The sequence below is a fragment of the Pseudophryne corroboree genome, chromosome 12, assembly GCF_028390025.1.
Source record: "Pseudophryne corroboree isolate aPseCor3 chromosome 12, aPseCor3.hap2, whole genome shotgun sequence".
Classification (NCBI taxonomy): domain Eukaryota; kingdom Metazoa; phylum Chordata; class Amphibia; order Anura; family Myobatrachidae; genus Pseudophryne; species Pseudophryne corroboree.
In genome coordinates, this window is record NC_086455.1 from 81315375 (window position 1) to 81329913 (window position 14539).

The window sequence follows — 14539 nt, forward strand, 5'->3', positions numbered from 1 at the left end:
TTAACAGTATGAACAACAACTGAGCCTCATTTAACGGATGGCTCATAACAATAACCCTTTAGTTAAGCAATAACTATATACATGTATTGCAGAGAGTCCGCACTTGGGACGGGCGCCCAGCATCCACTACGGACTACGAGAAATAGAATTACCGGTGAGTAAATTCTTATTTTCTCTGACGTCCTAGTGGATGCTGGGAACTCCGTAAGGACCATGGGGATTATACCAAAGCTCCCAAACGGGCGGGAGAGTGCGGATGACTCTGCAGCACCGCATGAGCAAACTCAAGGTCCTCCTCAGCCAGGGTATCAAACTTGTAGAACTTAGCAAACGTGTTTGACCCCGACCAAGTAGCAGCTCGGCAAAGCTGTAAAGCCGAGAACCCTCGGGCAGCCGCCCAAGAAGAGCCCACCTTCCTTGTGGAATGGGCTTTCACCATTTTGGATGCGGCAATCCAGCCGCAGAGTGAACCAGCTGAATCGCGCTATAGATCCAGCAAACAATAGTCTGCTTCGAAGCAGGAGCGCCAACCTTGTTGGCTGCATACAGAATAAACAGCGAGTCAAACTTTCTGACTCCCGCCGTTCTGGAAACATACATTTTTCAAAGCCCGGACTACGTCCAGCAACTTGGAATCCTCCAAGTCCCTAGTAGCCGCAGGCACCCCGATAGGCTGGTTCAAATGAAACTATGATACCACCCTAGGAAGAAATAGGGGACGAGTCCTCAATTCTGCCCTGTCCATATGGAAGATCAGATAAGGGTTTTTACATGACAAAACCGCCAATACTGACACACGCCTAGCCGAAGCTAAGGCCAATAGCATGACCACTTTCCACGTGAGATATTTTAGCTCCAAGGTCTTAAGTGGCTCAAACCAGTGGGATTTCAGGAAATCCAACACAACGTTAAGATCCCAAGGTGCCACCGGTGGCACAAAAGGAGGCTGAATATGCAGCACCCCCGGAACAACGTCTGAACTTCAGGCAGTGAAGCCAGTTCATTTTTAGAGAAAATGTATAGGGCCGAAATCTTGACCTTTATGGATCCTAATTTTAGGCCCATAGTCACTCCTGACTGTAGGAAGTGCAGGAATCGACACCGCTGGAATTCCTCTGTAGGGCCTTCCCGGCCTCACACCAAGCAACCTATTTTCGCCATATACAGTGAAAAAGTCTTGCTGTCACGTCTTTCCTAGCCTTTATCAGCGTAGGAATAACTGCATCCGGAATGCCCTTTTCGCTAGGATCCGGCGTTCAACCGCCATGCCGTCAAATGCAGCCGCGGTAAATTTTGGAACAGACAGGGCCCCTGTTGCAACATGTCCTGTCTGAGAGGCAGAAGCCCTGAGTCCTCTGAGAGCATTTCCTGCAGCTCCGGGTACCGAGTCCTTCTTGGCCAATTCGGAGCAACGAATATTGTTTTCACTCCTCCTTTTATTACAAATCTCAGCCCTTGGGTATGAGAGGAAGAGGAGGGAATACAGAGACCGACTGGAACACCCACAGTGTTACTAGTGCGACAACAGCTATCACCTGAGGGTCCCTTGACCCGGCGTAAAACCTTTTTTAGCTTTTTATTGAGGTGGGACGCCATCTAGTCCACCTTAGGCAGTTCCCATCAATTTGCAAACTGCGTGAAGACTTCCTGATGAAGTCCCCACTTTCCCGGGTGGAGGTCGTGCCTGCTGAGGAAGTCTGCTTCCCAGATGTCCACTCCCGGAACGAACACTGCTGACAGTGCGCTTACTTGATTCTCCGCCCAGCAAAGAATTCTGGTGGCTTCTACCCTCGCCACCCTGCTCCTTGTGCCGCCTTGGCGGTTTACATGAACCCCTGCGGTCTGACTGGATCAGAACCGGTTGGTCGCGAAGCAGGATCTCCGCTTGACTTAGGGCGTTGTATATGGCACTTAGTTCCAGGATATTGATGTGAAAGCAAGTCAGTTGACTTGACCACAGACCTTGGGAATTTCTTCCCTGTGTAACTGCCCCCCACCCTCGGAGGCTTGCATTCGTGGTCACCAGGATCCAGTCCTGAATGCCGAATATGCGGCCCTCGAGAAGGTGAGCACTCTGCAGCCACCACAGGAGAGACACCCTGGCCCTGAGGGATAGGGTGATTAACCGATGCATCTGAAGATGTGATCCGGACCACTTGTCCAGTAAGTCCCATTGGAAGGTCCTCGCATGGAACCTGCATAAGGGGATGGCCTCGTATGATGCCACCATCCTTCCCAGGACTCGAGTGCAGTGATGCACTGACACCTGTTTTGGTTTTAATAGATTCCTGACCAGTGTCATGAGCTCCTGAGCTCTCTCTATCGGGAGATAACCCTTTTCTGGTCTGTGTCTAGGATCGTGCCTAGGAGAGGCAGATGAGCTGTAGGAACCAACTGCGACTTTGGAATATATAGAATCCAGCCGTGTTGCCGTTACACTTCCAGAGAAAGTGATACGCTGTTCAGCAACTGCTCTCTTGATCTCGCTTTTATGAGGAGATCGTCCAAGTACGGGATAATAGTGACACCTTGCTTCCGCAGGAGCACAATCATATCCGCCATTACCATGGTGAATATTCTCGGGGCCGTGGAGAGACCAAACGGCAACGTCTGAAATTGGTAATGACAATCCCGTACCGCAATTCTGAGGTACGCCTAATGAGGTGGATAAATGGGGACCTGAAGGTAAGCATCCCTTATGTCCCGATTCACAATAAAGTCTCCCCCTTTTTAGGCTTGCACTGACCGCTCTTAGCGATTTCATCTTGAACTTGAACCTTCTCAGGTATATGTTCAGGGATTTTTATTTCAATATGGGTCTGACCGAACCGTCTGGTTTCGGCATTACAACATGGTCGAATAATAACACCCTCTTGTTGAAGGAGGGGACCCTTGACCACCACCTGTTAAAGATACAATTTGTGAATTGCAGTTAACACTGGCTCCCTCTCTTGGGGGGAAGCCCGCAGGGCCGTCGGTGAGGGGGCATCTTCTCACAGTCCAGCTTGTATCCCTGAGACACAATATCTATTGCCCAGGGATCGAACAGGGAGTGAACCCACTTGTGGCTGAACTTACGAAGGCGTGTCCCCACCGGGCCTAGCTCCGCCTGTGGAGCCCCAGCGACATTGGTGGATTTTTGTAGGGGCCGGGGAGGACTTCTGTTCCTGGGAACTAGCTGCCCGGCTCTGACAAGAAAGGACGCACCTCAGACTTTCTTGTTTCTTTATATGAAAGGCTGCATTTAATAATGTCGTGCTTTCTTAGGCTGTGCAGGAATATAAGGCAAACTAGCAGAATTACCAGCTATAGCTGTGGATACCAGGCCCGAGAACCCTTCTCCACACAATCCTCAGCCTTCCATATGCCTCTTAAGTCGGCATCATCTGTCCAATGCATATTCTACAGGACACGTCAAGCAGAGATCGACATAGCTTTGACTCTAGGACCCAGTATACTCATGTCTCTTTGGGCATGCTTTATAACTATATATCTATCACTTAAGACAGCATCTTTAATATATTTATATTGCGTACTAGGGTCTCATCTCTGCTGATAAGGTACCTGTCCACGCTGCCACAGCGCTATAAACCCATGCCGACACAATCGCCGGTCTGGGTAGTATACTAGAATGTGCAAGCTATCTGCAGGATCCCTGAGAATAGCAAGTGCTACCGTCTGTGCAAACAGGACACCCCAGGGGAAGATTCTCAACATATCCTGGCCCTAGTGGGGAAAGGATACAGCCTGAGAATTCTCTTGTGGGAAGCTGCAGTCTCTTGTCTGGAGATTCCCGCTCTTTTTCCTCATGAGTACTCTCGTGTCAGGGACAGATGAGTCATCAGTGATATGCAAATCATTTTTTATTTCAATAATCATATATTGAATACCTTCTAGCCATCTTGGCTGTAACTTTGCATTATCGTAGTCGACAGTGGAGTTAAAACTCCATGTCGATACCAGTGTTTGTTATTATGGATAGTGAGCATTGAGAGACTCTGAAAGTCTCTGTGACATAGGGACAGACCTAGGTAGATTTCCTGTCTGTTCCCTAACCTTTTGTGCAATAAATTCACCTTAGCACTTACACATATCCAAACAGGTGTCGACGGAGACACCCTCTCACACACATATCCGCTCTATCACCTCCTTAGAGGAGCCTTTTACCTCAGACATGTCGACACACGCGTACCGACACACCACACACACAGGGGATGCTCTATTTGAGGACAGTTCCCCCACAAGGCCCTTTGGAGAGACAGAGAGAGAGTATGCCAGCACACACCCCAGCGCTATATAACCCAGGGATTACACTACAACTCAGTGTTTACCCAGTAGCTGCTGTATATACAAATTTTGCGCCTAAATTTATGTGCCCCCCCCCTCTCTTTCACCGTTTGTGTACCAGGATACTGCCGGGGAGAGCCTGGGGAGCTTCCTTCCAGCGGAGCTGTGAAGAGAAAATGGCGCTGGTGTGCTGAGGAAGAAGGCCCGGCCCCCTCAGCGGCGGGCTTCTGTCCTGTTTCTGACTAAAAATGGCGGGGGTTTTACACATATACAGTCACAGACTGTATTATGTGTATTTATTGCCAAAAAGTATTCTTATTGCTGCCCAGGGCGCCCCCCCCAGCGCCCTGCACCCTACAGTGACCGGAGTGTGTGGTGTGCAGTGGGAGCAATGGCGCACAGCTGCAGTGCTGTGCGCTACCTTAATGAAGACCAGAGTCTTCTGCCGCCGATTTTATCTCCTTCTTCTGTCTTCTGGCTCTGCAAGGGGGACGGCGGCGCGGCTCCGGGAACGGACGATCGAGGTCAGGCCCTGTGTTCGAACCCTCTGGAGCTAATGGTGTCCAGTAGCCTAAGAAGCACAAGCTAGCTGCACGCAGGTAGGTTTGCTTCTCTCCCCTCAGTCCCACGTAGCAGTGAGTCTGTTGCCAGCAGATCTCACTGAAAATAAAAAACCTAAAATACTTTCTTTCTAGCAAGCTCAGGAGAGCCCACTAGGTGCATCCAGCTCTGCCTGGGCACAGATTCTAACTGAGGTCTGGAGGAGGGGCATAGAGGGAGGAGCCAGTGCACACCAGATAGTACCTAATCTTTCTTTTAGAGTGCCCAGTCTCCTGCGGGGCCCGTCTATTCCCCATGGTCCTTATGGAGTTCCCAGCATCCACTAGGACGTCAGAGAAATATAGATATGATTGTTATACTTAATGAAAAACTGCTATATTTTCATTTATATACAGTCGGGCCAGATGTAATGACGCCAGAGTTCTGTGGTGTACGGCATGCCAGCTGAACTCGGACGTTTTTATAAAGGGGCAATCATTTACAAGGCAAAACCATGCCTTGTAAGAGATTGCCCCTTTAAAAACCCATCGGAGTTCGGGCAGCATCCCGCACAGCCACCGAACTTGGACGTCATTACAATTGGCCCAATATTTAAAACTGGTATTTATTGGCAATGCACAAATAGGTTAATAATAATTTTATTTATATAGCGATCTTTCTCCAACAGGACTCAAGGCGCTTTACAGACATCAAAAACAAAGCACATATGGCCTATTTCAGACCTGATCGCAGCAGCAAATTTGTTAGCTAATGGGCAAAACCATGTGCACTGCAGAGGGGACAGATATAACATGTGCAGAGTGTTAGATTTGGGTGGGGTGTGTTCAAACTGAAATCTAAATTGCAGTGCAAAAATAAAGCAGCCAGTATTTACCCTGCACAGAAACAATATAACCCACCCAAATCTAACTCTCTCTGTACATGTTATATCTGCCCCCATCCTGCAGTGCACATGGTTTTGCCCATTAGCTAACAAAGTAGCTGCTGCAATTAGAACTGAATTACTCCCATAATACAGAAGATTTACGTAATACAGCAATAGATAAACCACACAGACATAAAAGAAAATCTTAAACACAGATTACTAGATGTCAGGCTAATTAAAGGCACAGTACTTTGTCATCTACAAAACCAGGCCCAAACTGGCACTTGCCTTTACACTGCATGTATAAAATCATACCTCCCAACTGTCCCGATTTTCGCGGGACAGTCCCGTTTTTTGGAGACTGTCCCGCTGTCCCACCCGCGGGCCACAGTGTCCCGCGGTGGGGGGGGGGGGGGTCAGTTGGGAGGCTCTGTCAATCGCTGCTCTGCTTAGCAGAGCAGCGGTGAATAGACGCTGTGCGCATAGCGTCTATTCAGTGGAGTCAGAGGGAGAGGGAGCATGCCAGCTGCTCACAGAGCGCTGGGCATGCCCCCTCAGTGACGAAAACGGGGGCGTGGCTCGCGATCGCGGGTCCTCCCGCGAAGCCATGCCCCCTTTTCCATAGGCCACACCACCTTTTCGGGAGCGTGTCCCGCGCCACAACAACAGAAAGTTGGGAGGTATGATAAAATGTCTTAACAAAGGTTTAATAATCTCATTTAAAAACTCATAACATTAAAAATTGAGACGGCCCAAGAAATGCAAATGAAATGTAAGCAAGGACAGATTTTTCATGCAGAGTTACAGATATTGCTACACACAAACAGGAAGTACAAACAGCTATACTTCAGAAGAATGCTGCAAAGAGCTGCCATTTCCAATAAACGCAGGTTTCCTAATAACAATTAAGAAACAATGAGCATTTTTTTTTATAAGAGCTCAAAGATCATGCAATGTAATAAATAGACCATACATTAACTGTGGCTTCTAAAAAGTTATTTTGGCCGAGGTAAACTGTACGCCAAATAGCAAACTCACACATAACCCAGTAACATAAAAAGGACAGAATTTCTGCATCCTTAGAATAAGTAACAGTGGTTTTCTGTTTAATTGACAAAGTACCATTTATACAGCAAGTCTAGGACTAGAGAGTCAGGGACTCATCTTCCACAAAGCTGGCAATCCGCCCCCTGAGACATGGGTACTAATTACTTCCATAACAAATGGGCATCAGTAATGAGAACCCTTAGCTACAGGCCCTCCAATAATTACCCACAGATTGCAAGGAGACCACCAGACAAAGTATATGGGCCATTCCATAGAAAGTGAAACCAAATGGACAAAAATACAGATTCAACATCACTGCATTTTCAAGGTGAAATTGGTGTAAAAAAACAAAACAAAAAAACCATCAGTGTCTCCTATACTGGTGAAGAGGTATGTGGCAATACTTGTATTTCTGTAAGTGCTAATCCTAAAGCCATGTGAAAATCAGAGGAAGTTTAAAGGGTTTGTTGTGACTCAATAATAATAATAATAATAATAATAATAATAATAATAATAATAAACTATAGTGCATAATATATATATATATATATATATATATACATACATACATACACACACACATATATACACACACATACATTATAATGAACATACTATAAAACATTACAGAATAATAAAAAAGTTATTCATGTCCTTATCAGTCACACTGGATGTCCCAGTCCATCACCTAAACAATTTTTTGTTTGTTTTTGTACAACAAACAAATACAAAATATTTAGATTAATACATTATTACAAAATTAGGTCTGCTTACCCTGCACGGAGTCCAGCCTGGTTTAAAGGTGCATACACACGGTAAGATATTGACTTTGCCTGATTTTGACCATGCGATTTTCCTTAAACTCCCCCCAAGCCCTGAAGCACATATTTTGGCTATACTTTGTACTAGATTGTACACAATATAGTCAAAATTACTTTGCCTGCACAGTCTATTTTTTCTTGAAATACCAAAAGGACCACACATCAGTATCGCAAGCTGTGTACACATGGTGCGATATGTGCTAACTTTTCTTGCGATTTTAAATAAATATATATATATATATATATATATATATATATATATATATATATATATATATATATATATATATATATATATATATATTTCCAATGTTTGAACGGCGGCACTCCACGGGTACTTGAAAAAACCAAACGTACTAATCCATAGTTCTACGTTTCGGTTTTATTCATCAAAACCGTCGTCAGGAATAAAGTAGTACAATACAATTCTTACCTTAAATAGAAAACACCACCCACAGTGTACCGGTGCATCAAAGCGCCAATTCTGATTAGGGCTGACGTCATCCATCGCAGACCCGCATCTGCAGAATCCACGTCAGTACTAAGCAGCCAAATTTGTGTATACCCATCACCATGGAAACAGTATGAAAAACGGCTTCATATAATGCAAAAAATTATCAACATTTAAACAATGTACAAGTACACATCATAAAATGATAGTAAGATCATTGAAAACAATTGAAAGATAGATATTCATTCAGCCCGTTCGGCTGTAAAGTATTTAAAGTGTATATCCACCTTGTTTCTTTCTGGAGGAGGATTCTATCTCGATCACCTCCACGATTGTTCTCAGGCACATGATCTATAATTTTATATTTAAGTTGTGCTAATGTGTGCCCTGCTGTTTTAAAATGTTTAGCAACTGGTTGATGTATATTTTTGCCCATAAGGCTCTGTTGTATTGCGCTTCTGTGCTGTGCCATCCTCTCTTTAAACGTTCTAATTGATTTACCAACATAGAGTTTATCACAGGGACATTTAATGTAGTAAATAATATATTTACTACTACACGTTAATACATGCCTGATCTGTATCTTTTTACCTGTAAACGGATGCATAAAATGATTTCCTATCTCTAAATATAAACACGTTGTACACCCTAAACATTTATATACTCCAGGTTTCTTTGTAAGAAAGTGTGATTGAGTATTTTTTAATTTAGTGACATCAGTCACTACTATTGAATCCCTTACATTTCTCCCTCTCCTATAGCATGGCATAAGTCTCTTATTTTGTAGTGATGGAAGTTTTGGATCATTTTGTATTATTGGCCAGTGCCGTTTGGCCTCAATACTAATCTGTTTACTACCTGTATTGTAATTATTGACCCAAACAAGTGATTTTACCTGCTGGTCCTTATCCTGATTCACTTGTGGAATTTTAGGCATGCTAAGAGCTCGTTCCATAGCTTTTGTAAGTAATTTGCTAGAGTAACCTCTAATACAAAATGATCCAAAACTTCCATCACTACAAAATAAGAGACTTATGCCATGCTATAGGAGAGGGAGAAATGTAAGGGATTCAATAGTAGTGACTGATGTCACTAAATTAAAAAATACTCAATCACACTTTCTTACAAAGAAACCTGGAGTATATAAATGTTTAGGGTGTACAACGTGTTTATATTTAGAGATAGGAAATCATTTTATGCATCCGTTTACAGGTAAAAAGATACAGATCAGGCATGTATTAACGTGTAGTAGTAAATATATTATTTACTACATTAAATGTCCCTGTGATAAACTCTATGTTGGTAAATCAATTAGAACGTTTAAAGAGAGGATGGCACAGCACAGAAGCGCAATACAACAGAGCCTTATGGGCAAAAATATAGATCAACCAGTTGCTAAACATTTTAAAACAGCAGGGCACACATTAGCACAACTTAAATATAAAATTATAGATCATGTGCCTGAGAACAATCGTGGAGGTGATCGAGATAGAATCCTCCTCCAGAAAGAAACAAGGTGGATATACACTTTAAATACTTTACAGCCGAACGGGCTGAATGAATATCTATCTCTCAATTGTTTTCAATGATCTTACTATCATTTTATGATGTGTACTTGTACATTGTTTAAATGTTGATAATTTTTTGCATTATATGAAGCCGTTTTTCATACTGTTTCCATGGTGATGGGTATACACAAATTTGGCTGCTTAGTACTGACGTGGATTCTGCAGATGCGGGTCTGCGATGGATGACGTCAGCCCTAATCAGAATTGGCGCTTTGATGCACCGGTACACTGTGGGTGGTGTTTTCTATTTAAGGTAAGAATTGTATTGTACTACTTTATTCCTGACGACGGTTTTGATGAATAAAACCGAAACGTAGAACTATGGATTAGTACATTTGGTTTTTCAAGTACCCGTGGAGTGCCGCCGTTCAAACATTGGAATTTTATATACATTATTCGGAGGGCACCGGGTCGTTTAATGGTTGGAAAGCGAGGAGTGCCAGAAAGAACGAATATGATAGAGAGATATATATATATATATATATATATATATATATATATATATATATATATATATATATATATATATCTATCAAGAATATATCGCACCGTATGTATGCACCTTAATTTCACAGAACTTTAATGTTACGTTACCTTGGAAGGACTTTGTGTTTTCACCGAGTCCTGCTCCATCCTAAGTACATTGGAATTCTACCCCCCCACCCCCCCAAACAATGAACTGTTTTGAAACATTTATTTTACTAGGATCAACTCTAAGCTTTATCTGACTAATGATAAAAGAGAGTTCTGGATTCACTGTTCAAGCTTATTCATTGAATGGGACTTAATTTTACAAATGTACCCGAAAGTTCCCATTCCGTCACATGGAACGGGCCATATGCAACAGTAGGACACTACCGCAAATACTGACTTTGGGAGGCGGCGGGCACTAGTTCCCACCCAATTTTCACTATGCTGACCAAAAAAAAATAATTGTGTGTATACACACACAGATGTGGTAGGGAATCTAGATTGCGAGCTCCACTGGGCCACAGACTGATGTCAACTAAGTATCAACTGGAAAGTGCCACGGACTGTTTGCACTATAACTATTATATTAATAAATAAATGCCCTTTTTAGATCCCCAAATAGGAACTAATATCACCAGAATACAGGGTAACGCGGGTAAATGCTCTGATCACTTTCTCTTGGACATCAGATGGGTGCAATAAATGCTGCAATCATTACAATAACACAAACTATACTACTAAACACATTACAGTTCAGTTCCCCCTGACAATGTGGCATGTAGTGGATCTGGGGGGCACCAGAAGTTTGGGGGAACACTCAGACACGCCAATAACTTCGGTGCACAGAGGATGGAGAGGGTACCATCACCCACACCAGCCCTGAACCTGCCCTTGTCTGCCATGTAAACCTAACGGTTCCGGTATGAATGGTCGACCATGTTATGGTCGACAGTCATTAGGTCGACCACTATTGGTCGACATTGGCATGGACACATGGTCGACACGTGAAAAGGGTCGACACGTGAAAAGGGTCGACACGAGTTTTTTTAACTTTTTTTGTGTCATTTTTTGCGTAAAGTGACTGGGAACCCCAATTAGTGCACCGCTTCGCTCGCCATGCTTCGGGCATGGTGCCTTCGCTCCGCTACCGCTTCGCTCGGCACAGATTACCGTTCCAATCGTAGTCCATGTGGATTGTAAACTATGGAAAAGTTCCCCAAAAGAAAAAAAAAAAACTCACGTCGACCTTTTCATGTGTCGACCATGTGTCCATGTCGACCATGTCAATGTCGACCAATAGTGGTCGACCATAACATGGTCGACCATGTGAACGGATACCAAACCTAACACACCAGTTAACCAACTCTCAGAGGCGCCCCCTAGCGGGGGACGCCGGCAATGGGATAGAAGCCTCCACTGCACGCAGCTCTAGGGCAGACTCACCTCTTCTTGTCGTTGACGACTATCTCCTCCATGCCAGCCGAGGCAAGGAGGTGTCCGGAGCTGTGGCAGGCGCGGGGTCTGTGCTGGGCCGCTCACACACTGAGGCCTAGAGGTGGAAACCGCTTTCAGTCCGCCCAGGTAACAGAAGCCCGGTGACCCTACAAGGGTGGCTGGCTCGCAGCGATAAGGCTAAGCTGCGACGACTGCTGGTGGTGACGCAGTGCGTAGTCGGTACGTCGCTCTCACGCTCCGGTGTCTCTCCGACTTTCTCACACGCAAACAAAACGCTGGTTCTGCGCTTACGTCACCGGAGTAGGCGTGGTGGCCGTAGCAGCTGCTGACGTAATCACGGAAACCAATCAGGGAAGGTGAAAGCCGAGCCCCCGTCTCCCCGGTCACGCCCATGTACGGAGTCAGCTGATATGGGCAAGGGGGTGTAACCATGGCGAGGTTACCGGAGTGCGAGAGATTACACAGGTTTAACCTTGTAGCTGCCGCAGACAGGGCTTTGTGTTATCCACAGAGGCCTGGTTATACGGGGATCCGGACTGAAAGTCGACAGTAACTAGGTCGACAATGTCTAGGTGGACCACTATTGGTCGACAGTAACTAGGTCGACAGGGTGTCTAGGTCGGACAGGGTCTTTAGGTCGACATGTTCTAGGTCGACAGGTCAAAAGGTCGACATGAGTTTTTAATGTTATTTTGGTGTCGTTTTCTTCGTCGAGTGACCGGGAACCCCAAATAGTGCACCGCTTCGCTCGCCATGCTTCGGGCATGGTGCCTTCGCTTCGCTCGGCACAGATTACCGTTCCAATCGTAGTCCACTTGGATCGTTAAGTATGAAAAAGTTCAAAAAAAGAAAAAAATTGTGAAAAACTCATGTCGACCTTTTGACCTGTCGACCTAGAACATGTCGACCTAAAGACCCTGTCGACCTAGACACCCTGTCGACCTAGTTACTGTCGACCAATAGTGGTCGACCTAGACATTGTCGACCTAGTTACTGTCGACTTTCAATACCACACCCGGTTATACGGTACCTAGTATAGGCTGATTTGTTTCACACCGCATTGCAGTTACAATAACCTGGATAAAATAAACTGAAAAAATGTAGTATTATTATCATCATCATCATCCTTTATATGGCGCCACAAGGGTTACGCAGCGCCTGACTAAGTATATAAACAAATGAGCACACAAGAAAACGGTGATCTATAAACATAAACATTTACCCATCAGTGGTCATTAGCACTCAAGTAAGCGGCAGGGTGGTGGAAGCAGGTGTGGTTCATTGGGTCCACCCTAACTAGGTTGACAGTCATTAGGTCGACCACTATTGGTCAACAGTGAGTAGGTCAACACGTGAAATAGGTCAACATGGTCATGAGGTCGACAAGATTTAAGAAAAAATTGGTGTCTTTTTTCACAACGTTACCGTGAACCCCAGTTAGTGCACCGTGTCCACTCGTATGACTCGCTTCGCTCGCCATGCTTTGGGCAAGTTGTCTCCCCAATCGTAGCCCATGTCAATCGTAAAGTAAGAAAAAGATTTAAAAAATGATTTTTTTCTGTTAAAAAACTCATGTCAGCCATGTCATGTGTAGACCTTTACCATGTCGACCTACTGATTATGTCAACCTAAAGACCATGTCGCCCTAATGCATATCAACCAATAGTGGTCGACCTAATGACTGTCGACCTAAGTGAGGTCGACCTAAAGACCGGATACCAGTGGAAGCCATGGGTTAGATGCCGTTGAAGGGAGTGTGGAGTAGATGAACCTATAAGTAAATCCCCTTTTCTCTAACGTCCTAGTGGATACTGGGGACTCCGTAAGGACCATGGGGAATAGACGGGCTCCGCAGGAGACATGGGCACTTTAAGAAAGAATTTAGATTCTGGTGTGCTCTGGCTCCTCCCTCTATGTCCCTCCTCCAGACCTCAGTTTGAATCTGTGCCCGGACGAGCTGGGTGCTGTTCAGTGAGCTCTCCTGAGCTTGCTGTAAGAAAGTATTTTGTTAGGTTTTTTATTTTCAGGGAGCTCTGCTGGCAACAGACTCCCTGCATCATGGGACTGAGGGGAGAGAAGCAGCCCTACTCTCTGAAGATAGGTCCTGCTTCTTAGGCTACTGGACACCATTAGCTCCAGAGGGATCGTACACAGGATCTCACCCTCGTCGTCCGTTCCCAGAGCCGCGCCGCGGTCCCCCTCGCAGAGCCGGAAGACAGAAGCCGGGTGAGCATAAGAAGCAAGAAGACTTCGAAATCGGCGGCAGAAGACTCCAGTCTTCACTGAGGTAGCGTACAGCACTGCAGCTGTGCGCCATTGCTCCCACACACACCTCACATACTCCGGTCACTGTAGGGGTGCAGGGCGCAGGGGGGGGGGGCGCCCTGGGCAGCAATTGGGACCTCTTTGGCAAAAGTTTAGCATATATACAGTTGGGCACTGAATATATGTATGAGCCCCCGCCAAGAAAATGTATATTTAAGCGGGACAGAAGCCTGCCATCGAGGGGGCGGGGCTTCTTCCTCAGCACTCACCAGCGCCATGTTTTTCTCCACAGCACCGCTGAGAGGAAGCTCCCCTGCAGATACACGGTAGAAGAGGGTAAAAAGAGAGGGGGGGCACATAATTAGGCGCAAAAAGTCATTATAAACAGCAGCTACTGGGTTAACATTAAGTTACTGTGTTATTCCTGGGTTTATAGCGCTGGGGTGTGTGCTAGCATACTCTCTCTGTCTCTCCAAAGGGCCTTGTGGGGGAATTGTCTTCAGATGAGCATTCCCTGAGTGTGTGGTGTGTCGGTAGGTGTGTGTCGACATGTCTGAGGTAAAAGGCTCCCCTAAGGAGGAGATGGAGCAAATATGTGTGTGAGGGGTGTCTCCGTCGACAACGCCGACAACCTGTTTGGATATGTGTAATTAAGTGCTAAGGTGAATTTATTGCACAAAAGATTAGAGAACAGACAGGGAATCTACCCATGTCTGTCCCTATGTCGCAGAGACCTTCAGAGTCTCCC

General features: G+C 45.3%; 1 protein-coding gene across 1 annotated transcript in view; it reads right to left on the reverse strand.

Annotated features, from left to right (window-relative positions):
* Nucleotides 1–11838, reverse strand: part of HIF1A (hypoxia inducible factor 1 subunit alpha) — a 155334-nt gene extending 143496 nt beyond the window's left edge. Inside the window, exon 1 of the mRNA XM_063947699.1 lies at nt 11515–11838. Coding sequence (XP_063803769.1) covers nt 11515–11546 — 32 coding nt within the window. The 5' untranslated portion in view covers nt 11547–11838. The remainder of the gene's footprint in view (nt 1–11514) is intronic.
* Between the last annotated feature and the right edge of the window lie 2701 nt (nt 11839–14539).